At 47.4% G+C, this 25,334-nt stretch overlaps 1 protein-coding gene across 4 annotated transcripts in view; it reads left to right on the top strand.

Annotated features, from left to right (window-relative positions):
• The window catches only part of LOC127071815 (uncharacterized), an 81,030-nt gene extending 55,742 nt beyond the window's left edge, over positions 1 to 25,288 (top strand). The window contains exons 6-20 of one of the 4 annotated variants that reach the window (XM_051011534.1): positions 202 to 421; positions 1,334 to 1,454; positions 6,819 to 6,925; positions 11,822 to 11,963; positions 12,313 to 12,759; positions 12,892 to 13,042; positions 13,232 to 13,966; positions 14,122 to 14,343; positions 14,417 to 14,869; positions 14,955 to 15,086; positions 15,167 to 15,392; positions 15,628 to 15,777; positions 16,802 to 16,906; positions 17,010 to 17,172; positions 17,265 to 25,288. In XM_051011534.1, coding sequence (XP_050867491.1) covers positions 202 to 421; positions 1,334 to 1,454; positions 6,819 to 6,925; positions 11,822 to 11,963; positions 12,313 to 12,759; positions 12,892 to 13,042; positions 13,232 to 13,966; positions 14,122 to 14,343; positions 14,417 to 14,869; positions 14,955 to 15,086; positions 15,167 to 15,392; positions 15,628 to 15,777; positions 16,802 to 16,906; positions 17,010 to 17,172; positions 17,265 to 17,562 — 3,672 coding nt within the window. In that variant the 3' untranslated portion in view covers positions 17,563 to 25,288. Of the gene's footprint in view, positions 1 to 201; positions 422 to 1,333; positions 1,455 to 3,829; positions 3,937 to 6,818; positions 6,926 to 11,821; positions 11,964 to 12,312; positions 12,760 to 12,891; positions 13,043 to 13,231; positions 13,967 to 14,121; positions 14,344 to 14,416; positions 14,870 to 14,954; positions 15,087 to 15,166; positions 15,393 to 15,627; positions 15,778 to 16,801; positions 16,907 to 17,009; positions 17,173 to 17,264 lie in introns of all 4 variants that reach the window. The other 3 variants (XM_051011523.1, XM_051011544.1, XM_051011552.1) reach the window with 3 other exon arrangements.
• The last annotated feature ends 46 nt before the right edge of the window (positions 25,289 to 25,334 follow it).

The raw sequence follows: 25,334 nt of genomic DNA, 5'->3' as shown, positions 1-25,334 counted from the left end.
AGCGTAGGGTCCAAGTGCTTTCAAGTGCATCGAGTGGCTGGCCGAGTGCATCCATCCCGATTCCAAAAGATCCACCTTTCCGAATGCCCTTTCTCCTTCATCCGTCTAGACCTCCTACCTCGTCCTAGACCTCGGTAACTTCTCTCGGTATTTCTGAGAAGCACGCTTTAACGACGATGCGACAATGCTGAAACCCCGCAGAAGATGCACGTCTACAAGAAAACGCTGCAGGCAATGATCTACCCTATCTCGTCGACGACGCCTCACAATTTCGTCACCTGGACGGCCACCTCGCCGACCTACTGCTACGAATGCGAGGGTCTCCTCTGGGGTATCGCGCGTCAGGGCGTTCGATGCATGGAATGCGGCGTCAAGTGTCACGAGAAGTGCAAGGACTTGCTCAACGCTGACTGCTTGCAGAGTGAGTCTATCCTCTCGCCTAATTTCGTCTCGACGAACTTTCGATCGTCGTCGATCCTCGTCTCCTACTTCGCAGCCGCGATGTTCTCCGATGCGAGAACGCTTCTCTCTTTCTCCGTTTTTCGCGATCTCTCGCGATCGATCGCAGCTCGGGTTACGGTAACGGACGATCGATACGCGTAATTTCCGTCGGGGAACGTTCGCGAAAAGGTCTCGTAAAAGCGTTTTACGGTTCGAAAAGCGCCTTGGCAAACGCTTGCAACGAGCTCGCACCGGAAAATTAAAGCTCCTCGAATGTTTGAAGTCGCGGAAAGCGTTCGCTCGGGAGAACGCGCGAGCACGCCCGAAGCTCGCGGATGTATCCTTTGAGAGGGCCGCGAATAAAAGAATATAAAATTCAACTCGAACTTGCCAGGAGAGTCAACGCGCCGAGGCTACCGAGCCAAGAGTAGAGAGTAAAAAAAATTTTCACCGAAATTCGTCTCATCCAGCATCATTCAAACGGGTCGTGACGTTTCCAATGTTTCGGGTAAGAAACTTTCTCGATTCGACAAAATTCCTCTTCTTGGTCGCCGAAACCGTAACCGTAAACATCGGACCTCGTTCGTCTTGCTCGAGAGTCGACGTAACGTCGAACGATTTAACGGGAGACCGCGGATCTCGCGTCGGTGCGTCCAACTTTCGAAGCTGGATGACTCGACAACGATTCGTCCATCGCGGAAAAACGGAGAGAGAGAAAGTTTGTTTTAACGACTTTCCCGAGGAAAGCTACGCGATCGATCGCGAAGAAGTGTAACCGAGGGAATAGGTCGAGGATGAATTAATTAAAATTCGCGTTTCGTCTAAAGCCCGGAAGTTTAGTTTGGTCGGTGGTTCGCAGTCACGAATCTCTTTTCGCATTTTATTTTTGCAGGGGCCGCGGAGAAGAGCTCGAAGCACGGCGCCGAGGATAAAGCGAATAGCATAATCACAGCGATGAAGGAAAGGATGAAGCAGAGGGAGATGGAAAAGCCAGAGATCTTCGAGCTCATTCGGTAAGTTCTATCCATTCGCTTTCTCCGCCCTCCATTTTTCATTCTTTTTTTCTTTCTTTTTTATTTCCTTTCTTTCTCCTCCCCTCTCCCCCCCCCCTCCCTCTCTCCCATTTGCCGCAGCACGACTGCGAAAGGAGAATCCAACGTCAATGTCTGCGGATACGATTGGTTCGCGTCTTCGTCGTCGACGTCGTTGCTCGTCTTCGATCGAAAAGTCAACAAAATTTGTCGTAGAAATGAATTTTCTCCAAGAAATATTCGCGAGTCTTTTTAGGCGAACGACGAGAAGGGAAACGTTGAGATTAGAGAAAGCTCGAAATCGGGTCACGGTCCCGCGTCGAAATTTTCGTTTTGAGTCGGAATCGCGTTACGTCGAATAAAACGTTACGAGGTGTATTCCACGGGACGTATATCGCCGCGGGGACTTAGCTGCGTCGAAAGGAATTGCGAACGTCGTTTACGCGAACGTAAACGGTCGTTTTTCCAAAGAGCGTTGTATCCAAGAGAACGTACATTTCTTTTCCTCGTCGTTGATGCGCGCTCGCGTTTGATCAATAATCTCCCGATTCGATCGACAGATTTTATCGTTCAAAGATTCGCCCGACTAATTCGACGATGTTGGCTACGAACTGTTCTTCTTCGAAGGAAAGAAGGTCAGAGGTTGTATTCGTAAATAAGAAAGCTCGGATAGAGAAAGGCTCTTTACTCCCCGCACGACATCGTGATTCACGGAATCGATTCGTTCGTAACAGAGGACTCGATGATTATATAAAAAATTCCAACCGGTGCAGGGTTCTATCGTCTATTACGCGCGTAATAACGTCGTAACGCCGAGGACGTAAACGAGAGAAAGCACGCCGTTGGATTACTCGAAACACCTAATTATTCGATCGTCGTAACGCTACTCGTGTCGCTAGTCGCTACTCGCTGCAGCAGTGTCCGCGCTCGTCGAGCAACTTTATCGGGAAACGATATTAATTAGGTAACGTTCGGAACCGTATTACGTACGGAGGAAATTCCGGCTTTTGTCTTTCCCCCGTCGTCGCCCGTTGTTAAGCGAATCGACACGATACTGACTAACGATCGATCGATCCGTCGATTAGTTCGATTATGCGCGCACGCTCGCGTTAAGAGTATCGCCGTGATGGCTCGTCGGGCTAATACGGTAACGACAATCGCCGCCGTTAATTAATAACAAATATTGAAAATTCTGTAGCAGGATCGCCAGATTATTCCATTAAAAATGATTCGATTTAATTTCGTTCCGAACGGACTAATTTTCCTACGACCGTCGAATAAGAACGAACGATCGATCGGCTGGATTCGATGCTAAAGAGAATTTTGACGAAGACGAACGACGACGAGAAGGCGAGGAGACATCCGACCGACGAAGAGGGATCGGTTCGCGTAATCTGTTCTCTCTCTCTCTCTCTCTCTCTCTCTCTCTCTCCTTGTCTCCTTGAGAGCGCGCTCTCGTCTTATCTTTTCTTGTTTCTACAAAAATTTGCGAGATCCGAACGTCGAGCTAACGATGCATCTCGAGAGACGCGCGTCAATCAGCCACGTTCCATTTCGACGAAAGTACGTCGTCCAATCGGTTTCCTCGTTAACGCGCGTTGGATCGATGAACGTAGTTTCGTGTTAATTACGAGCTCGCATGCCTCGCGCGCGACGCCTACTTACGTCTATCTTTCCGAAAATACCTACTTGAGATATATCTACGAATGCTCGACTTTCCGCACGGTGAATCATTAAAAAATGCCAAAGTAACGATGCGGTTTACGTCTTATGAAACTCAAGTCTCTTTTCTTTCTCTCTCGCTCGTTGAATCGAGCAAATGGGAAAAGCCTGAACGAGCTAAAGTGTATAAACTTGGGGAGCTTTTACGAAACTCTCTTTCTCTCCCCCCCCCCGTCTCTCTCTCTCTTTCTCTCCGGGTCTGCGGTCTGTTCTCTTTCGAGAAAGCTAAAGCATCTATATACGCTCGTAAAACGGAAACTTTCAAGAAGGCAAACCGAAATAAAGAGAAAAAATATTCTTTCGCGGTCAAAAGAGAGAGAGAGGGGGGGGGGACGAGGAGGAGGGAAAGGGAGCGTCAATGTTTCGATCCTATTCTATCCAAAACACGTTCTCGATAAAACCTACCACTCGCGAGTTTTTCACCGAGTCCGCGCTCTCCTCGGGGCATTTTCTTTTCAAACTCGTAAGCTAATCGGCTCTCGTACGTACGTACGTACCGCGTTCGGGATAAAAGCGTCTCTCGAAATATCGCGCTCGCGAAAGAAATAAGAGTAAACGAAAAGCGGTGAGAGATAAGACGAGACCGGGTCCGTTGACACAGCCCAGTTGTGAAAGAGAGTCTCGTCGGAGTTTAGGTCAGTCTTCGGGGTCGACGATGCTGCGCACCTGGGGCACATGTCAGCGGTGAAGCAGTCGGTTCTGGACGGTACGAGCAAATGGTCGGCGAAGATCGCCATTACAGGTTTGTGAGCAGCTCTCTTCGTCGTAAGCTAAACGACGAAATGGCGAAACTCGCCGCGTCGGCTCGACCTCTACGCCACGCCTATAAACGTTCATCCATATATATAAATATCTATACGAACGCGCGTGTATCTCTGTGTATATCTGTATGTTGTATGTGTACACATGTATATATATGTGTGCACACATACGTATATCTCCGTCGGTTTGCCCTTTCTTACATACGCACACTGTCGTCATTTATATTCTCTGATTGTTTACTGTTATTATTATTGTGTTATCATTACTATCGTTGCTGTCGTTTTGTCATCAGATGTCTGGCGATATATCTACCCCTGCCGCGCGGCTGCTGCGCTCTGTCGTACCAATTGTGCCTTGGATATGTCATACGCGTTATACTTTATATACATATACCTACGTATAGCGATAGACGCGTCACAGCCACGAGGCGATCGTTCGTTTTCGAGCATTGATTCGCGCTATGCGTCACGAGAGACGTTTCTCGGCGCGAAGCCCAAGCGATCGTTCGAAATTCGACGAAATTAATTCGAAGGGAAAGAAACGAGCGATCGCAAAGTTGGCTGTCGTATTTTAGCCGTCGCGTACGGGTATACGGAGGAAGACTCGATGACCATACATTGAGATACCTCTAACGACTTTGACGAAAACGCATATATCGCGTAAAACGTTCGATTTCATCGGAAAACGTTTAGCTCGAAAACAAGCGAATATGAAATACTAGATAATATTTCATTCGTTAATGTTCATCGAGTCAGCCTCGTACTCACAGCTAGGTGCATACCGGCATGCAGTGTCGCTATACAGTGTCACCGTCTGCGACCTACCTTTTGCCGCCTGGATATGCAACGATTTTGAACGCTGGCCATTAGTCTGCACCATTAATTGGACGTTTCCCCAGAGCCACCCTTCGCGATTATCTAGCCGTTACCGATGATTCGACGACAACGTACCTAACGTCACCCTAATAGCAACCTCGATGTGTTCTTTTCCCCCATTTTCCTCCTTTCAACCTCGCTTCCTCCTCTCGATCGAGCGGTTAGCTCGGCGTAACTTTCCGTAGTACCGCTCTCGTAGATCGAACGGAGACTCATCCTCTCTCTCTCTCTCTCGGGCACGAATTAATTCCAAGTTTGTATTACTTTGCGTCACGACATGAATAAGAAGGGAATAACTTTTGCGGAAAGGGAGAGAGAGAGCATCCTTCGTTCATTTATACGTCGCGCGAAACAGTGTAATTTTGTTCATCTTGGTTAGAGCAGACATCCCGAGGGATAGCTCGACTGCGATACCAGTTTCCGTTCTCTCGCGTTCCGTTTTCACGAGACGACACTCGTGCGAACAAAATGTATTAATATTCCATGCGACGCGTCCTCCGAATGTTTAATATACTTCGCACTCGCTCGGAGACCTAATAATCATCTCGGAGTATCAAAGAGGCCGTTTCGATGCCGTCCACGGTCGATCGAACTATTCCTATGAGCCAAAGGAGAACGTTCGGCAACTAACGAACGCTACCGAGGCGTGATCCAAATTCGAGATTGTTTTCCTCAAAGGACGTAAACGTAGTTAAAATTACATCGCGCGTTCTGGCTATTATCGGAATATTATTAGGAAACGGTGTAACGAGGAAGTCATTAAGGTTGGAATCGTCGTACCGACGCGTTGGCGTTGGGTCATCTCGCGCGCGAGGAGGTGGGAATCCAATCGAAAGTCCATTAAGCTCGCGCTGCAACTTGTTGTGACTCGCGTGGATATATATAGGAGCGCGTATATATGGAGATAGCTTGCCATTGTCATAGGAAGGCACGAGACGGAAAACGCGCGTTGCCTGCACGTCGAACGTTCCCGATCGGAGGAACCTTCCGAGAGGTAACTTTCAGCTTTCAACTAAAAAAGCGTGGACGCGACGCGTTTATGCGGCTTCGAATACCAACGGCTTCGAAATCCAACGAGCTCTGTCTTTAATTGAAAATGAAACGTTCGCAAAAGTTTCAAGTTGGCGATGCGCCACCGAAACGACGCAACAAGTTTTCTTATTCCAAACGGCCGTCGTCTCTCGGTCAAACTCGAAGCGGATGTTAATTCAAGGATCCCACCAAACTAACAGGTGGCACGCTCGGGACTCGTTCACGTTCCTTCTCGGTCCGCACGCGATCCATCGATTTTTCCTTACTCGCGAAACCAGTTTCGTCGAGCGCGCTCGATTCTTCCCGAATCACCGTTACTCCCAACGACGAGTAATCTCCCATTTCCCGAGACCTATTTCCAATCTCCTATCTCCACCGTATTCTTCTTCCATTAATTTCGTTCGAAAGCCTAGCTCGCTTTCGAATAAGAGAACGTCTACGAACGCCGTAACGTACTTGCATACATGCACGCGAGTACTTTTTTGGCTAGCGATCCACGTAGAAAGGATGCCGAGTGGCAGGCCGCCCGACGAAAGAGATAAACGCCTATCGAAAGGTGCGCTACGAATTGCTGCTGCCGTTGCTGTCGCTGCTGTTGCCGCTGCTGCTTTAGCTTTACGAGCTCCTAGCGAAACGTCGCTTACGGTATACGTTCGAACGAATCGTCGCCGCTGCTGGAGGACTTTGGGACGATTATCGAGGAGCCTCCGGGCCACCGACGACCAGCGACATGTCTTCCACCGTCCTTCGCCGATCTCTCGGAGTATCTATTTTTGTTCTTTCCTTCTCTTTTCTTTTGTTCTTTTTTCTTTCTTTTTTTTTTTCTTTTTACATTCCGCCACATCCAGGAAAAGGGTTTGCGTTCGGGGTTGCGCGCGACGAACGAACGAACGAAAAAGAGGTACGAGAGGTTGTCGAAGGACGACGCGTTTACGAGGACATTGTCTTCTTTCAGCACGACGTTTTCAGTCGACCCGGATACCCACATAGACAGCCTCGAACAGGCCGAACAGATCGTCCTTGAGGGTACCAGCAAGTGGTCCTGCAAGATCGCCATCACAGGTGACAACACGATACTAATATCTTAACACTTTTTCACGGTCACGAATTCGATCGAGATCGATCGGAATCATCACCTTGACTGATCTCTTCTACATTCCGTCCATCACACGACACGAACACGCTTCGACACGCCCGGATTTCGCGAAATTCGAGCGAGCGAAGAAAAACGGATTCGAGCGACCGTTGGGAACGATTCTCCGCCGATGAAAAATCTTTCGAGCGATAACGTACATAGTAGTCGGTAGTTGCTACCCCCTTTCCCTTCGACTCTGATCGCTGGCATTCTCGCATTCTCAAAGTGACGCTGTAGAAAGTTCCGTATTCCATCGCTAGCACTCTTCTCGAGTCAATTTCCAATCTTCTCCCCGATCTTGGTAGACACGTAGAGAATCTTAGAAAATTGATCGCCAACGAACGAAACGATAGTCGATAGTAAGCGTATTCGACTTTCCTCTCTTCGTCGTTGTCGTCGTCGGCGTCGTCGTCGAGAACGCACGCGTTTTCACCGGTGAGTCACCGGTGACGTACGGAATTTTTTTTCTTTCCACGCACACACGATTCTCGTACGATCGAACGATCGATTGGATGGGAGAGATCGCGTTCGCGATTTTGCTACGATTTCGATTCGCTGTGTCGTGTATCCTAGGTCAGGGCACCTAAGGCGATTATCTCTCTCTCCCTCTCTCTCTCTCTCTCTCTGTCTCCCTCTCCCTCTACATATTTTCGCGGAGACGCGAAAAAGAGAGACAGGGAGACACGTGTCAGAGAGTCTTCGCGGTTACATCGTGCTTACGGACGAAACGTCAGGAAATATCTCGAAGCGACGCGCGTCGAAAAAAGAAAGGAGAAAAAGCCAAGACCGATCGGACGGGAAATCGAAATAGCGCGAGCGTTGTCGACGCGACGCGCCCGTGTACGTAATTTCGCGTTCCAAGACCTTCTCTTTTTACCTTTACGAAACTTTAGCAGAGAAGAGAACGTCCTGATAAAAGAAGAAAAACGACGAATAATGGAAACATGCGAATCGTAATGCGAATATGTTGGATCAAAAAATGAAATGAAAAATCTTTGGAAGAGAAAACTGAACGGGCAAAAGGATTTTCCCTCGCGGTTTCTCGCGGTAACGTCGTGGAAAATGAATAGAAGGAAATGTGTATTCATAGCGCGTAATTAACGCAGCCGTATAATGAATACCGTAGCGTATACAACATAGTTTACACCGTTTCGTATAATTAATAGATGACACGAGACTCGTATAAACGCAAAATACGTTTTCTTTTTCGATCTATGTCGATAATTACACGTCACCCATTCTCTGGGATCATTATCTCGAGTAATTAGGTGTTCGATAATTCTCTTACCCGTAACAAACGGAAAGTTTCCTCGTATATCGAGATCGATGATTTTTCTTGCAGTTCTTGCGAACGCGTGATTACTATTTGAAATTTACGATAGATATCAGAGCGACGCTAAATTTGGAAATTTTCCTCGTAAAGCGGTACGGACGGAATTGAAATCCCAAGGAGGAATCGTAAACTATCGCGTCTATCTAACGGAGATGTGAAAAGGCCGACGCGCAAAACGACAAGAGGTACAAAAATTTCAAGAGATGGAAGAGCGATTCAAAGGAAATTCAATTTTCTCGTTGTGCTACCTCCCATGCCGGCCTATATCTATACGTAATCTCGTAGAAAACATATATGATACTTGCGTACACTCGCTTACTCACAGGCACGTACAGAAACAGCAGAATTCCCGTAATAGAGGTCGACGCTTCGGGGTAAGCACGAAAAAGCTGCCTCGGGTACGATGCACCGGGCTTTAAGCCTTTCATACGTGAACCTCACCTACATAAGTTCTCGAAGCTTGGGATAGGTCGGTGCCAACGTTAAAGGGGAACGATCTCTCCAACGGAATGCGAATTTCTTCTCAACGAGAAATCGTGCGAACGGGTCGAGGAGAAATAAATCGACATCGGGGGGTGGTAGTCCCTTTCCGGCGGTCGAGATAGCCGGAAGAAGGGAGTACCTATCGCGAAATCGAAGGAGGATCGCGAGCGTTTAACGGTCACCTTGGCCGGCGCAACGATTATTGCCAATTAGATGGTTATACCGAGGTACGGCCGAGAACGGACGGGGGAGGAAGAGTGGAAGAACGAAACGGTGGAAAGAGAAAGGAAAACGGAAGGAACGATCATTAGAGTAATTGCTACCTCGTGGCGAAGCGGGTCAACAGCTTTTTCTCTTCTTTCTTTTCCAACTCTCTCTCTCTCTCTCTCATTGTCAGTTTCGTGCCTCTTTATTTCCCTTTTCTTCATATTTTTCTCCCTTACTCGGGTGGATCCCTCGGACGATCGTGGAGAACTTTGAACTCTGAAAAGGATTGGCTGATTCGAGGCGCTCGATCTTTGACGGAGGCAAAATGGAAGGAGTAACAGTCAGCGCCATTTCCACTTCCGCCCTAGTAATCAAATCTCTCGACTCGCTGGGCGCGAATTAAAAAAGTTACGATTCAACTAAGGATTGCAGTCGAAAGGACGGATGTGTGCGAGAGCGTCAGAGAGACAGAGAGAGAGAGAGAGGAAAACCGATGGCGCCAGGATAAACAGCTTGCATTCAAAACAGAGAAAGATTCGCAGAGTGGATGTTGACGTACGGCTATGCGGAAATGCGGATAAAGAGAAATACGGATGGTGAGAGAATATTTGTCCGCGCGCTCGCGCGTTGCAAGAGAGCAGGAGAATGCAACGAGGAAGCGAAGCGTATTATCATGGCCAGTGGATGTTTCCAATCCCTTTGTGTCTTCCAATCTCGAAAGCACGGACCGTGCGCTTTCCAAGGACGAGAAGGATCAAAACGGTTTTGCTAATCGTGGAAGGTAAAGTCGACGAAACTCGAAATCAGAAGGAAATCGAACGAAACGAAGGTGTCTTTTTTCTTTTTCGTAAAAAGTAAATCGAAGCGGCCAGAGAATTGCCAATATCGCGGAGCAGACGCGTACGCTATTCGAGAAACGTATTTACGTACGTCTAAGTACATCGTATAGGAACTAGCGAAGGCTGTTACTCGTTTAGCTCGTCTTTACGCGATAACGATCGGCTCGTCCGTTCTACTCGAAAGAGAAAAATACTGTGATTACGAGCGCTCCGGTACATCGACGATTTTCATCCGGATAGCCGGATCGATCGATGAAAAAGCGTTCGAAGGACGAACCTCGAGGGAGGATATTAAATATTTTCCATTTTCTGTCGCTCTTCGTTCTTATTTTACGTCGAAGGAATTTCGACCAAATTTCGAGAACGAAGAAAAGAATTCGAAGCGGCTACGAATCGAAACGAAAATTAGAGTACGTAAAGACACGGATGGGAACGGACGGGTCTATAGAATCGACGTAGTGCCGTACATTGAGTACGACCGTTAAGACGGACGTTGATCCCTCGAGCACACACTCTCCTCGAGCACACTTCCACGAAATCTCACGTGGTTATTATTCGCGCGAGCAAGGACGATCGCTTCGACATAAACGAGTTTTCCACGACACTTTCTACACACGAACGTAACACGACATACATAATGTTCCGTCGAGGTCGCGAAGTGGATCGACACGGCGATGACTCGGCGATTAGGCTTGGAATGGAGATTCGTCGAGGACAGGAAGCATCGGTGATAGCCGCCGCCACCACCGCCGACCCCTCCCTCCTCTCCCCGTCGTGCATCGGCACGACGACGACGCGGCGGACGAACGAAAAGCGAAGAGTTTGTAGCATGGGGCATGTGTGTCTGTCCATTTGTCCGAAACAGCAGCACGTTCTTATGATTATTGTCGTTGCACAAGTATCTGTGGATACGTGTACCAGTGTCGCGCAAGCGTATAATATATCGATTTGATTACTTTACGTACACGCGTGTCTCTACTGTACTTAGTTTACGATTCACGCCGAGCTTATGCACGCTTCAAAGATGTTGGCTGTCACAGATGTTGAACATCGAATGTCCAATCTTGTTTCTTGTGAAGTCTTTGCATGCATCTCGATATCGTGGGTGTATGGTTTGTGTGCGTTTGTGCGATACTTATCGGTAGTAAAATACGAAGGATATTTAACAAATATTTCAAAATCGAAAATCGATCCTTCGCCATTTTTCGAACGAAATAAGAACGCTCGAACTCGAGCGAACTATCTTCCTTTAATACTTTTTCGTATCGAAAACTCGATAATACCTTAGGAAAGCTTAGGAAAAATTGAAAAATATGTCGGTGCTTATAAACCGCATTCGAGAATGCGGATTCACGACTATAGAATTCTATCGGAAAGTCGCTCGCGAGAAAAATCGAAAAAATAGCTTTGACCCCGTTGGATGCTTTAACGTCTGCGAACGAAAGATCTCGCTTCGCATTTTCGACGCATTTCACGACGTGGATAAATAAATACCGTAACGACTCTTTTCTCAAAGAGATCATAAAAAGTCGATCCGTTTCTCGATCCGAAAATCATCGAGCCGTTTCCCCCTTTGATCGCTACGCCTTTCAATAGAATCCTTTTACGGTCAAAGATTAGACGTGAAGGATAAAGGAAGGCGACGTTAAGAGAGTAGCTCGTAGACGTAACGCAAAGAGAAACGGTTCGACCAGAAAGAGAGGACATTGTAAAGGACGTAACAAACTGCCTCTCCCGCCCCCCCTCTCTCTCTCTCTAGAGGATCTTTTCGGCACTCTCGCGACGGTTTTCGCACTTGTATTATCTCCAAATGATAATTAATTCGTATCGCGCGGTTCGATCACTTTCGATAGGATCGTAGGCTTGTCCCAGTTCGAGATCGTGTGTCGCGGACTCGAGTCACGATACTTTGGCCCATATGTGCCCATATTAATGACATTTTTTTTCCTACGTATCCGCAGTGATCTGCGCTCAAGGATTGATCGCCAAGGACAAGAGCGGTACGTCCGACCCGTACGTCACGGTTCAGGTCGGTAAGGTGAAGAAACGCACGAGAACGATGCCGCGCGAGCTCAATCCCGTCTGGCACGAAAAGTTTTACTTGTAAGTATAAACGGCGCTGAGGCACCGTCGACCTTCCGGGACGGAGTTCGTAATAAAGTTTCTCGGAGGATCGCGACGCGCGAATCTCGCGAGCCGAACCCGATATATCTTTATGGCCGGCCGGGGTGCGGCATGTAGGTAAAGAAAAAGAAAAGGAGGAGGAGAGCCGTGCGTCCGCGTTTCAGAGTCGTCTTCGGAGCTCGGTCGGGCGAATATAGTCGTATCGCGTGATGTAATTGTCGATTCGTCCGAAATCCCAAGGGAAAAAACAGGCGGGAGAAGGATCGATCTAAACGTAGGCGAGTGGAAAGACGAAGAGATAGCTCGATCGAGTGATTTCGCTTTGCAGCGAGTGTCACAATTCGTCCGATCGGATAAAGGTTCGCGTCTGGGACGAGGACAACGACTTGAAGTCGAAGCTACGACAGAAACTTACGCGCGAGAGCGACGATTTTCTTGGACAAACCATCATCGAGGTGAGAACGCTCAGCGGCGAGATGGACGTCTGGTACAATCTGGAGAAGAGAACGGACAAGAGCGCGGTATCCGGTGCCATCAGGTTGCACATAAGCGTGGAGATCAAGGGCGAGGAAAAGGTCGCCCCGTATCACGTGCAATACACCTGCCTTCACGAGAACCTCTTCCATAGTCTCTGCGAGGAGAACTCTGGGATGGTTAGCCTACCGCAGGCGAAAGGCGAGGATGCCTGGAAGGTGTACTTCGATCCGCCCGGCGAAGAGCTCGTCGACGAATTTGCCATGCGATACGGCATCGAGAGCATCTATCAGGCTATGACGTGAGTCATTTAACGACGAACCACGTTCGACGTTTATCTAATAAATCGATAACGAGAGAGTCAACGGCATGCCAGTCCATCTATCCGCTAGCCGACCGTAAAGTCGAGCTTCAATTCGACTTCTCATTTCAGACACTTCCACTGCCTCTCGACAAAGTACCTGTGCCCAGGGGTCCCCGCGGTAATGTCGACCCTGTTGGCCAACATAAACGCCTACTACGCCCACACGACCGCCAGTTCGGCCGTTTCCGCCAGTGATAGATTCGCCGCGAGTAATTTTGGGGTGAGTATCGGGTCGAGCCGGATCTCGGTTCGTCCGCAAACTTAAGAAACGGTTGGTTGGGCACCTTTCGGAGAGAGACGTCTCTGTTCTCTCTCCTTTCCTTTCCTTTCGCTCCCTCGAGACTATTTTGACGCGACGTCCGTTTCGAATAAAAATTAAGTAAACGTGACCGCGGTCGTCCCTTCGCAGAAAGAAAAGTTCGTGAAATTGCTGGACCAGCTGCACAATTCCTTGAGGATCGATCTCTCGTCGTACAGAAACAACTTCCCAGCTTCGAGTCAGGAGAAACTGATGGATCTGAAGAGCACCGTCGATCTTCTTACGAGCATCACGTTCTTCCGTATGAAGGTGCAGGAACTGTCGAGCCCGCCCCGAGCCAGCACCGTCGTCAAGGATTGCGTGAAGGCTTGCTTGCGTTCGACCTATCAGTTCCTCTTCGAGCATTGCTACGAACTCTACAGCAGAGAATTCCAGGCTGATCCGAACGAACCGAAAAAGGATCCGGAGGATCACGGACCCCGACGGGACTCTCTCGATTTTTGGCACAAGCTCATCGCTTTGATCGTTTCGGTTATCGAGGAGGACAAGAACAGCTATGCGCCCGTGTTGAACCAATTCCCCCAGGAGTTGAACATCGGTCAACTATCGGCGGCCACGATGTGGTCTTTGTTCGCGGTCGACATGAAGTACGCCCTGGAGGATCACGAGCAGCATAGACTGTGCAAGTCCTCGGCCTATATGAACCTGCACTTCACGGTGAAGTGGTTGTACACGAATTACGTGAAAGACGTACCACCTTACAAGGGTGCCGTACCGGAATATCCCGCCTGGTTCGAGCCGTTCGTCATGCAATGGCTCAACGAGAACGACGACGTTTCCTTGGAATACTTACACGGTGCCTTCAGCAGAGACAAGAAAGATGGGGTGAGTGCGTTTCCAAGCGCGTTTCCATTCGCCCTATTTTGTTCGTAAAAGATCTTGATTGCGTCGCGCCGAGTATCTCTCTCTCTCTCTCTCTCTCTCTCTCTCTCTCTCTCTCTACCTCGCGTAAACGATCTTCGTTCTCCTCGCTTGCGCAGTTCCAAAAGAGCAGCGAGCACGCTCTCTTCAGCGTATCGGTCGTCGACGTGTTTACGCAACTGACCCAGTGCTTCGACGTCGTCTCGAAGCTCGAGTGTCCCGATCCGGAGATTTGGAAGAGGTACATGAAGAGATTCGCTAAGACCATAGTCAAGGTTCTGGTCGCTTACGCCGACATCGTCAAAATGGAGTTTCCCAGCCACTTGAAAGAGGAACGAATCGTGAGTGCTCGAAGGAGATAAAAAGGGGAAAGGTGACGTTTCCGGCCTTAATACCGTCCGATCTCCTTTTCAGGCTTGCATCCTCATGAACAATATCCAGCAGCTGCGAGTGCAGCTCGAAAAGATGTTCGAGTCGATGGGCGGCGAAAAACTGGAGGAGGACGCGGCGAACATCTTGAAGGAGCTCCAGCAACAGCTCAACAGCGCTCTGGACGATCTGGCGATGCTCTTCGCCAAGAGTCTCGAGCCGCGTATAACGGCGTCGGTCCGAGAACTGGGAGATCTCCTTTTGGCTATCAAAGGTGGCGGTCAGGTTACCTTGTCTCAAGCGCAACAAAGGAACAACGTGGCCGTCGAAGCCGACGAGGTGTTGAGGCCTCTCATGGTACTTCTCGACGGAAGTCTGTCTCTCTATGCCGAATCCTGCGAGAAGACGGTACTCAAGAGATTGCTCAAAGAACTTTGGAAGATCGTCATGAGAATCCTCGAAAAGACGGTCGTCCTACCACCCATGACGGACAAGAGCGTACGTTCGTTTGAAAAGCGACTCGGCAGTAACGTAGTCGTTACGTTCGATCGTCGTCCTAATCGATCCTAAATGCTCTTTCCAGATGATGTTCAAGAATCTAACGGACAACGCGAAGAATCTCGCGGCGAACGCGAAGATAGAGGACATGTCCAAGTTGTTTAAGAATCACATGACCGGAAAGCCGGACGTCAAGAACGCTCTCAGCGGTGTCATGGTGATATCTCGTTTTTATACGGCGCTTAGACCGTACAAAAACGAATAATCTTTAAGAGGCACGTTCGTTTTATTTCGTAGGATATCTCGAAAGAGGTGGAGAAGAATCTGTCGCCGAAGCAGTGCGCGGTACTCGACGTCGCCCTCGACACCATCAAGCAATACTTCCATGCGGGTGGGAACGGCTTGAAAAAGGCCTTCCTCGAAAAGTCTCCGGAACTGCAGAGCCTTCGGTACGCTCTCAGCCTTTACACGCAGACGACGGACACTCTCATCAAGACCTTCGTTACCTCTCAAATCAACCAAGGTAAGTTTTTACCTCGACGAGGATAATGTGTAAAAATCTATCGAGAGGAAGGATCGCTTTCGAAGAAAATTCGAGTCGGGCCGCGCGACCACGCTCTTTGCGAGGCTGAGATCTCGCTGTTTTTCTTTTTTTTCTTCCACTCTTGCCGTCCTCGAAAAACTTCGACTCGCGTTTACACTTTGTACACTGTTGACCGGCGATCGACAAGAAGGTTAAATGAAAATTGTCGGGACAGTGCCGCTGAACGATGCGTCAACGCTACGTCAGCGTCAGCGTTCGATGAGCAGCGAGAGAGGCGACGAAGGCGAAGGAGCCGAGGGTATGGAAAGCCTCGAGGAACCCCTTCGCCAGAGCAAGCCCTCTCTTCGTCGAGAGAGTCGTCAAGGTACACCAAGAGCACGACGCAACCCTTAGTTTGCGGAAGTTGCCAAAGCTACCTTCGGTTTCGCTTCTTTCCGATTTCTTCCGACTTTAGAACCTCGACTCCTTTAGGACTTAGTCTTAATCCGTCTGTCGAGACGTATTTTCCTTTTCTCTTTCTCTCTACTTTTCCTTCTTCTGAAGGAGAAGTACTCGATATATCTGCCCGTTTAGATATCTCTAGCTGGAAGACGTATCGACAGACACTCGGCCGTGTATATATATATATATATATATGTATGTATGTATGTATGTATATATGTGTACACACACACACACACACACACACACTAAAGCTGTAAAGGGCGCGCAAAGTGTAGTACCGCAAAAAATCACTATCGCTGCTAACGCTGAATTTATCCATGTCACGAAAACCACGCATACACAGAAATAGAGAAATCAGATCGTATCGAAGCTTTTCAAACATCTTCGCATCGATCCAGCCACTTACTCGAGATACCTCTCGGGGAGGAAACATTCATGCATTTTGCTCGCTATCTCGCAGCAACGAACGACAACGAACTGTGCAGGACGATAGAACGGGACGCGCTGAGACGACGACACCGAGAGACGATCGCGTGCACGAGGGATTCTTGTACCATAGACACTTGAATGTTTTTTAGAGGCTGGGAGACGAACGAAGCAGGCCGATCGGTCGTCCGTCCGTTCCATCCTTTTCATTCGTACATCCACGGGCGGAGCTTCAATGTTCCATTATCTTCGACTATAATCTTCCTCGCTCTAACGAAAAGCCCTTAGGCTTCGTAGACCTGCTACCTGCTTCGTCTCCTCCGACCGATGCGAGAAAGACGAGTGATTGCGTATCGGTAGAGCATGTTGATCTGCTCTCTAGAATATAGAAGAAGAGAATAGACATTTAGAAATGGCCACGTTTGTATGATACTTTTCATCGGCTAGAATTCATTAATTTTTTGACTTTCCGTACGATGCACGAGGGTATAAGAAACGACTGATTTAATCTCGTCAAGTTCCAGATACAGCCGGTACGGACGAAGGTTCCGTCGGAGAAGTTAGCATCCAAGTGGACCTCTTCACGCATCCTGGAACCGGCGAACAAAAGGTCACGGTGAAAGGTAACCCGAGTCTTATACCTCTCTTTCACGATTCCGTTAGGACTCCAGCGGATAGGCGCGTCGAATGAGAAAGGCCATTGATCGACTCGTTATCCATTTTCAGTCGTCGCTGCGAACGATCTAAAGTGGCAATTGGCTACGGGAATGTTTAGGCCGTACGTTGAAGTCAATCTGATCGGTCCCCATCTGACCGGCAAAAAGAGGAAACAATCGACGAAATCGAAGAGCAACAATTGGTCGCCCCAATTCAACGAAAGTTTCGACTTGTAAGTATCGCGCGATAAACTATAAAAGTAATTCAAAACGGATCCGAGAGGCAACAGTACCATAAATTGATACGAACGATCGGTTTTAACAGCATGATCGGTAACGAGCAGCAACAGCTGGACTTTTACGAGCTTCACATTTGCGTGAAGGATTATTGCTTCGCGAGGGAGGACAGATTGGTCGGCGTTGCGGTGATGCAGCTCAAGGATATCGTCGAAGAGGGTTCCTGCGCGTGCTGGCTGTCGCTCGGCAAACGAATTCAAATGGACGAGACCGGTTGGACCATTTTGCGAATTCTCTCGCAGAGAAACAACGACGAGATCGCGAAGGAATTTGTGAAGTTGAAGAGCGATATCAGACAGGAAACACCACTACCAAATCCCACTTGAAACGACGAACCGTCGGCGCACTAAAATCGACAGCGACGCGATACGTCCTTTGAGCTTGGAAAGAGCTCCAAGGTCTGCCGATGGCGGACAAGATTTTGTCTGACGATGAAGAAGCAAGAGGACGAGGAAAGAAAGAGAGAAAGACGGAAAGAAAGAAAGAAAGAAAGAGAGAGAGAGAGAGAGAAAGACGGACGGACGGACGGACAGACAGAAGGAAAGAAGGAAAGCGGGCGAGCGGGCAAACGAGCAAGAAAGAAAAAAAAAGAAAAGGGTTCGCTCTATGGTGCCAACTACAAGCAACGTCAACGACTCAAAAGTCCCTACTGAAAAAAGACAAACGTACGAGAACGATCGACTCCAACGGCGCGGCGATTCCTAATCGGCTGTTCAAAGCGCCAATTCTCGGTCTATCGACCGAATCCCTTCCGCTCCGATACCTTTAGGATCACGACGAGAGCAACGATTCGTTGCTACTCCGCTTTCCTGCTTCCTTCGCGCGAAAGGGATCCGAACGAGCGCCGCTTCTTCTCCCTTTTTTACGAGTCACACGTGCAACGCGTATACACACCTACCTCCATGCGCACCGCACGCGCGCGCGCACACACAGACACACAGAAACACACACACACACACAGTAGCAGCAGCAAACAGACGGAGAGAGCACGGACAAATCCATGCGCGCGCGCGCGTGCGACACGCACCCAGTTATCGCTCGTAAACAATCGCCACAGAGCTAGACCAACGTTTTTTCGGCTCGTCGATAAGAAAGAATACGAAGTAATAACGAGGACGAGACCTGCCGTCCTTTTTGGAAATTCTCAACGATACGAGCTTGACCGAGACTGAAATAGCCCCGACGATGACGACGACGACGACGGCGACGACGACGACGACGACGACGACGACGAATAACGTTATTATAAGACGACATTACGAGAGGCGAGCGTCATCGAGAAGAAAGAAGGAGTCGTTTGATTCTTTTCTTCGTTCCGTGTATCGCGAGGAGAGAAAAGATAGTACGTACGAAATAGGAAGAGTGAAAACAGTGAAAACAGTGCTGCCAGTACGCAATATATTTGCTAAATATTCGTTATGTAAGAGAGAGCAAGGAAGAGAGAAAAGGGGAAAAAGGAGAGCGCGAGGAAAGCAATTTTAAAGAGAGAAAGAATTACGGACCCCTGAAAGACGAGGCAGATTTATCGAAGTAAAGTAAGAGGACGAGCGATCCGCGATCGAAAGAAAAATAAGAGGAAGAAGAGGAAGATAAGGTAAAGAAAGCTCGAGGGGGAGGAAATGTAAGCGAAAGACGATATTCCGCGCTCGTAAAGACACGATAACCCTTAGACCGTTTGTTCGGACGGACGAGAGTTTACTGTAGATAAACGTGAAAACGTATTGTTGACGAGGAAGAATTTTTCTAACACAACTATTTAAATGTAGCATTGCGTACGACCAATGGGCGCGCCCTGACGTCAATCATGGCGCGCCGTTAGTAATAAAAACTTAGGCATTGTAATGTATAAAGTACGTTCTTATTCGTAAGAGTAACAAAAGTAAAAGAAAAAAAGAAAAAAAGAACAAAAAAAGAACAAAAAAAGAACAAAAAATGATAAGTCGGCGAGAGTCTAGGACGAACCACGTCGAGATCCACGAGTTGGCTTCGAGAGCTTCGAGTTTCTCTCTCTACGAGCGAACGAGCGCCCATCGAAACGAAACTCTCGTTATTTATTCATAGTAGTTGTCCAGCGATAGGCGAAGACGTTCTAACGATACTCGTAGCTTCGATTTTTCTCGAAATATTAAATACTATTTAAAAGAAGAAGAAGAGGCGAGGCGCTTTTTTACGCGAACCAAAGACTCTAAGAGGTGCTAGACGCGCGAGTTCGAGTCCGATCGAGAGAACGTAAAGTCGCGTCTTTCCGTTTCGGAGTCCGCTCGCTTCTCATTCTCGCGTATCGACTCTATTCTCTTCGACTTTCTCTTTCTCTCTCCCTCCCTCCTTTTCTCTTTCTCTCTCTCTCTCTCTTTCTGTCTCTCTTTCTCTCTCTCTCTCTTACGTAATCAAAGAAAAAAAAAAGAAAAGAATAAAAACAGTGCACTTTTGCGTGGCAAATAACGTTCGCTCGTGGAGACGTCGGACACGGAAAGAGCGAGAGGAGCCTTTCTTCGCTCGAAGCTTCTTCGTCGGGATCTCGCGTGCGCTCGATTATATCGAAAAGAGAGCTAGAAAGAGAGGCAAATGATAACCACGTCGTCCAGCCTGTGCGGATCGGACAGGTATAATAAAGGTAAAATAAAGAAAAACAATTTCAGAGATTACGACACGATTATAATTGAAAAAGTTTCTACTTACGTAGTTACGTCTAGATGCATATACTTACGTATTGTGTATAGTGTCTAAAAGAAAACGCTGAATTCGTAGCTGCGAGGCCGGGTTCGTACGAGGAATGTACGATAGTACGTACTTACGTACGCGCTTGTATATGCGTGGGTACGCGAAGGTGTGAGCGCGCGTACGTACTTGCGCGCACGCGCACTCGATCACATCGCCGATCTTTTCTCCGCAAGGAGCGAGCGTTTGACCATCGACGACGAGCTTGGGAAGCGGCGACCATCGGACCGAACCTTGATAACACAGACCGATTCGTTTCTTTATTCGTCTACGATTCTCCAAGCGTATTCCAGGCTCGTTTCTCTTTCTTCTCCTATTTCTTTTCATTTTCACGTTGGGACTCGAACGTATCGAGCGTTCATCGAAAAACTTGCCAAAGGAAACGTGCTCTTTGCGAGAAACTAGCGAATGGCCGTACGCGAGCTCGATCACCCTTTCCTTTCGTACGGTCACCGTTTCCCTGGGTTCCAAGAGAATTTCTTCTTGGGGAGTTTTACCAGGCTACGGACATACGTACACATACGTACATTTATACACGACGCATATCGCATACTTTGCTTTCCGTTAATCGTGATTCCTACGGACGTTCGCTGGTAAGATACCATCTTCCGTTCCTGCGATACGCGCATATTACTTTCACGTTTACTTCGTTTCGCTTGCCTAAACTCAAAACGCCGCGTGCGGTTCGGAATCGAAAGAGAGGTCGCGATCGAAGAACGTAAAAAAAAAAAAAAAAGAAAAGAAAACGGGCGCCCGCGATCTCGCCGAGCCATCCTTCCTTTCGAAATCTGTCTATTTTCTTCGCCACCTAAGTACGCGTGATGATAACGAAGAAGAAAAAGAAAAAAAAGAAAAGGCAGGTCGACCGATGTCCGAGATCGAGTCGATGAGCGAGAACTCGGGAGCGCGTAAAAAGAAAAAAAAAAAGGGGAAAGGTAAACGTTAGGACGATCGTTTTCGCCGTTTTTCTCGTGTCGCGTTGTCGACCAGCTTAACTTTTCCTCCTACTCTCCGCTTGTATCGATATCTCGCAAGCTTCAAAGAAAATATCTCGTGCATTCTGTGATACTTGCCCCCTTAAAAACGCGTACACGTCGCATACGTACTCACCTCTACGATCTACACACGCATCTACATTCTACTACGCACGAACACGTAGACGAAGTTACAAAAAAGGATACACGCAACCGATTCTAATAGCTACAACATTTTTCTCTTTTCAAGGAGCGCATTCCGAACAGATTTATACTCTCTGTAATCGTTTAACGTCCGAATAGTCTCGAGTCGAGTTGATCATCGAGAAGACGCGGAATCGCAATGATCGAGCGTCGCCTCGATCGTGGTACCGCGAAAACGGAGCGCGACGATTTATCGACGGGGAAAGAAGAAAAAAAAAAGACTAAAAGGAACAAAGCGAGTAAAGAAAAAGAAAAACGAGTACGATAACGGCACACCGAATCGAACCTGAAACGCAAAAGTCAAAAGTTCGCGCTTCGTCGAGCCGAGCAACGTCCCTCCCTCCTCCTTCTTTCCTCGAGATCGATGAAGAAGCGGCAGAAAAAAAGGCAAAATTCGTCGTCGATTTTTACCCTTTTTTCGCTATCTTCTCTTCGTTCTTCTTTCGCTGTTATCTCGAGGCAACAAGGGGGCAATCGGTACTCGAAAGGACTCGAACCTTCGCGTTGGACTTTTGCGTTACAGTCACAGGTAAGGCCGCAGAACCAAATATCGAGCCAGGCTCCAGAGATATCGTTCGAAGCTATCGAAAGCGCGTAGACAGGGCAAGTCGAAAAAGCCGTTTAAGGGGAGAAAAGATACGAATAAACAAAGAATATACACAACTATTGACAATACTATGCTTGAAAAAAAATCGTATGACGCGTATGTAATGTACCTAACGAATATTATTTAAAAAAAGAAGCAAAAAAAAAGAAAAAAAAAAGAAAAAAGTATTAAGTCAAAAAAACAGATGAAGTTTCGGTGCTTCGCGAGTAAAGGGAAAAGGAGCATTTAACGAGCGATCTTGCTATCCGTCGAAAGGAAAACGCGAACGAGTCGCGAAGATCTGTGCGTACGCGTGGATGACTGCGTGCTTTATTAGGTATAAAAATGATGTCCGATCGAACAAAGATGCGTCGTCCCGCGAAAAGCATTGATAACTGTCATCGTTGTTATCAACTTTTTTTCACGCGTAGATGACCAAGTAAATTCGATATAATGAGTAAAAAAAGAAAGAAAAACGATGAGACGCCGGTGCGCAGCCTCCGAATACAAAGGTAAATCCAAAGCAATTGTATCCGATTCAAACACGCACATTTAACACAACAAATTTCGAACGAATTAAGAAGAGAGAAAGAGAGAGAGCCAGAGCGAGAGAGCGAGAGAGCGAGAGAGCGAGCGAGAGAGAGAGAGAGAGAGAGAGAGAGAGAGAGAGAGAGATTACTATTACATATATAAAGATCCCGATCTTTGTTAATAATAAATGTTCCACTTTCATTCGTTCACTCGCACCAAAGAGTTGCATTCTTATTTCTTTCTTAATATCGGGACGAAAAGCTTGGCCCTTTGAAAAACATGGAACACGAACGTCAAAGTTTCAGCTTCTTCCCGATTTCGTCCCGTCCAAGCGATTCTCTTTCTCTTTTCTATAAGTCATATCGTTGGTGATAAAAAAAAAGTTCATATCATTCCTCTCGCATCGTAGCCCGCATTGTATATAAACGTCGCGTACATAAACGATAAATAGACGAATGATCTTCCGCGTAGCGTCCTCGTCGCGAGAGGGAGGGAGAGAGAGAGAGAGAGAGAGAGATAGAAACGAACAGATCGAGGATAACGAGTCGTACAAATTTCTATCGTTGCGTTACGAGCGGATAATCAAGAAGGTCGAGTCGACGAATACACGTTCGCTCTTAATAACGATCAAAGTGTTTGGAAGATTAAAAGAAATCGTTCATCGAACGAAGAAAACGCGCGCGTTTTTAAAACCGACTATTCGTTTCGAAAAATCGTTTGGAAAATTCACGTCGCACCTAGACGTATATATTTCTAAATCACAAATACAAATTTAAGCGCGAACACGCGAATGTCAGCGGAAAGTTTTCTCAAAATCGCGATCGTCGTTCCTGACCTTATCGGTTCCGTCTTGTAATATATTTTACGGGAGAACAAAGAAGATGCTTTCTTACGTGATTTGTACATATGTAAGAGGAGATGCCAGGAGCGAATGAGTGCGACACTGTGTGCGTCAAAACGAATGATGTTAAAAAACGAATAGGTGACGGTGAAAGAACCGAATAGAATCTGGAGCTTGAATGACAGCGATTGAGAGGGGGGGGGGGGGGTAGGCTAACGTTGCGTTTCATATCACGAACAAAATTATAATATATCGTTATTTTTTAAGGATAAATGACACATCGCGAGAGAGAGAGAGAGAGAGAGAGAGAGAGAGAGAGAGGAGAGGGAGAGGGAGAGAGAGGAGAACGAGGAAACGAAACGACGAAGGAACGACGAGGACGACCGGAGGTGTCGATCGCACGGCCTGCAAATCTAGTCGCTAGTAAAGATATATAAAGTTGGTGCGATCGATGCCCAACACTCGCCGCGTCTCGAGTTTCTTTTTCTCGATAATATCGCAAGTTCAAGAAAAGTAAAATAAGAGGGATCTCGCGACGAGTTGAAGAAATAAAAAAAATAAAGTCGCGTAACGGATCGAGTCGGAATAGCGTCTTACTCAAGGTCGTCGTGGCTTCGCTTCTCTCTCCATCCTACGAGAGCTGCATCCCCCGTCTGCCCTATTTCAACCACCACCGATACCTCTCCTTCGACTACCCGCAATTTCATTTTCACATCGACGCAAATACGCGCACGTGTAAGATACTAGCGCATTTATCGGCCATACTATCACAGATAAATATATTGCACATACGATTGCACATATTATTATACATAGCACGTCACTGTACATACATACGTAATACACGATCGTGATATTGTACGTCATAAGTCATAACCGAGCCGTTACCTCGCGCAATCCTACAAAAGTCGAGAGCTTGGGAAAGAGAAACGCGAGTAAACGGCGAGGAGAGCGAAGGCGTTTTCTAAAAATTCGATTTCGATTTCCCGGCTCTCCCGAAAAAAAGAAAAAAAAACATATAACTCCGATATGTCTCAGCTCGCATTCGTATACTCACGTATATCGGTGTATCGTCGTTACTTGTGCCACGCTGCGTGTTCTCTCTTTTTCCAACCGTATCCTCCGTTATCGTTTCCACTTATGTTTACTTAGCGATATTGAGAAAAAAAAGAGAAAAAACAAAAAATGAAGAAAGAGAAGAAAGAGCGTATCTTCGCAAGCTCAAAAGAAGGAAAAACGAAAGGAAGAAGAGAAAAAATATCGAGATGTCTCGCACGCGTTCATTCGAGTCGCCGAGAGGACGCCGCGAGGACGCCGCGAGCCCCTTCTCGTCCGAACAACGTCCTTTCATCGGGAGGAAAAGAGAAAACGAACAAAGAAAAAGTAACTACACAGGACGAACGTTAGCCGTGCTTCTATTAGAGACTTTTTTAAGGATATACCACCAGAGGTGCCATCGATCCCCGCGAGAGCATGGTAGAGGAAGGTGTATGTCGACGACGACGACGACGACGACGACGACGACGACGACGACAATGGAATCTCGAGATGAGAGAATACGTACCTCCCTCGATCGTTCCTTCGCTCTATTAGCTCGGTCGCGAGAGACGGCTTTCTCGTGACATCGCCTCTCGGCATACACCTACGTTTACCCTGCCCGATGCGAATTTCTGTAATAACGAAGAAAATAATAAACGCGCTTTCGCGAACAACAAAAAGAATATCAGAAAGGAGCGTATAAGCGATAAGTACGTACGTTTACATCGTGTGTGTATATATACATATATGCGTGTCAATGTTTGTGTATATATAGATATATGGATACGTGTATTCGTGTCGCATATAGCTGGATGGAGAGGGGCAGGGGCAGGGGCAGGGGAGAGCAGGGAGAGAGGAAGGGAAACTATATGAATCGCGGCACGAATATATCAGACATATGTATATGTATGCACACACACAGACAACGAACTTTATTTGAAATTTCTCTCCTGTTGTCCGTTCGCACAGTTTTCTCGTTCCTCATTTGTGTAAAATGTACCATATCCAAAGGGTGCTCTTAAATGGATAGCGGAACAAAAATGATTTGCGTCGTAAGGCGATAAATAATAAGGCAAAAAGAAACAGAATGGTTTTCTTATCGGAAATGGGCTGCCTCGAAGGAAGGTAATCCAGAGATTCTAATAAATCATTAAAACTTACCAGCCTGAACGCTTTTTCCCTTTTTATCTCTACACCCTTCTCTCG

Source organism: Vespula vulgaris, chromosome 1 (assembly GCF_905475345.1).
Source record: "Vespula vulgaris chromosome 1, iyVesVulg1.1, whole genome shotgun sequence".
NCBI classification, from domain to species: domain Eukaryota; kingdom Metazoa; phylum Arthropoda; class Insecta; order Hymenoptera; family Vespidae; genus Vespula; species Vespula vulgaris.
This window is presented reverse-complemented; position numbering and strand designations above follow the sequence as displayed.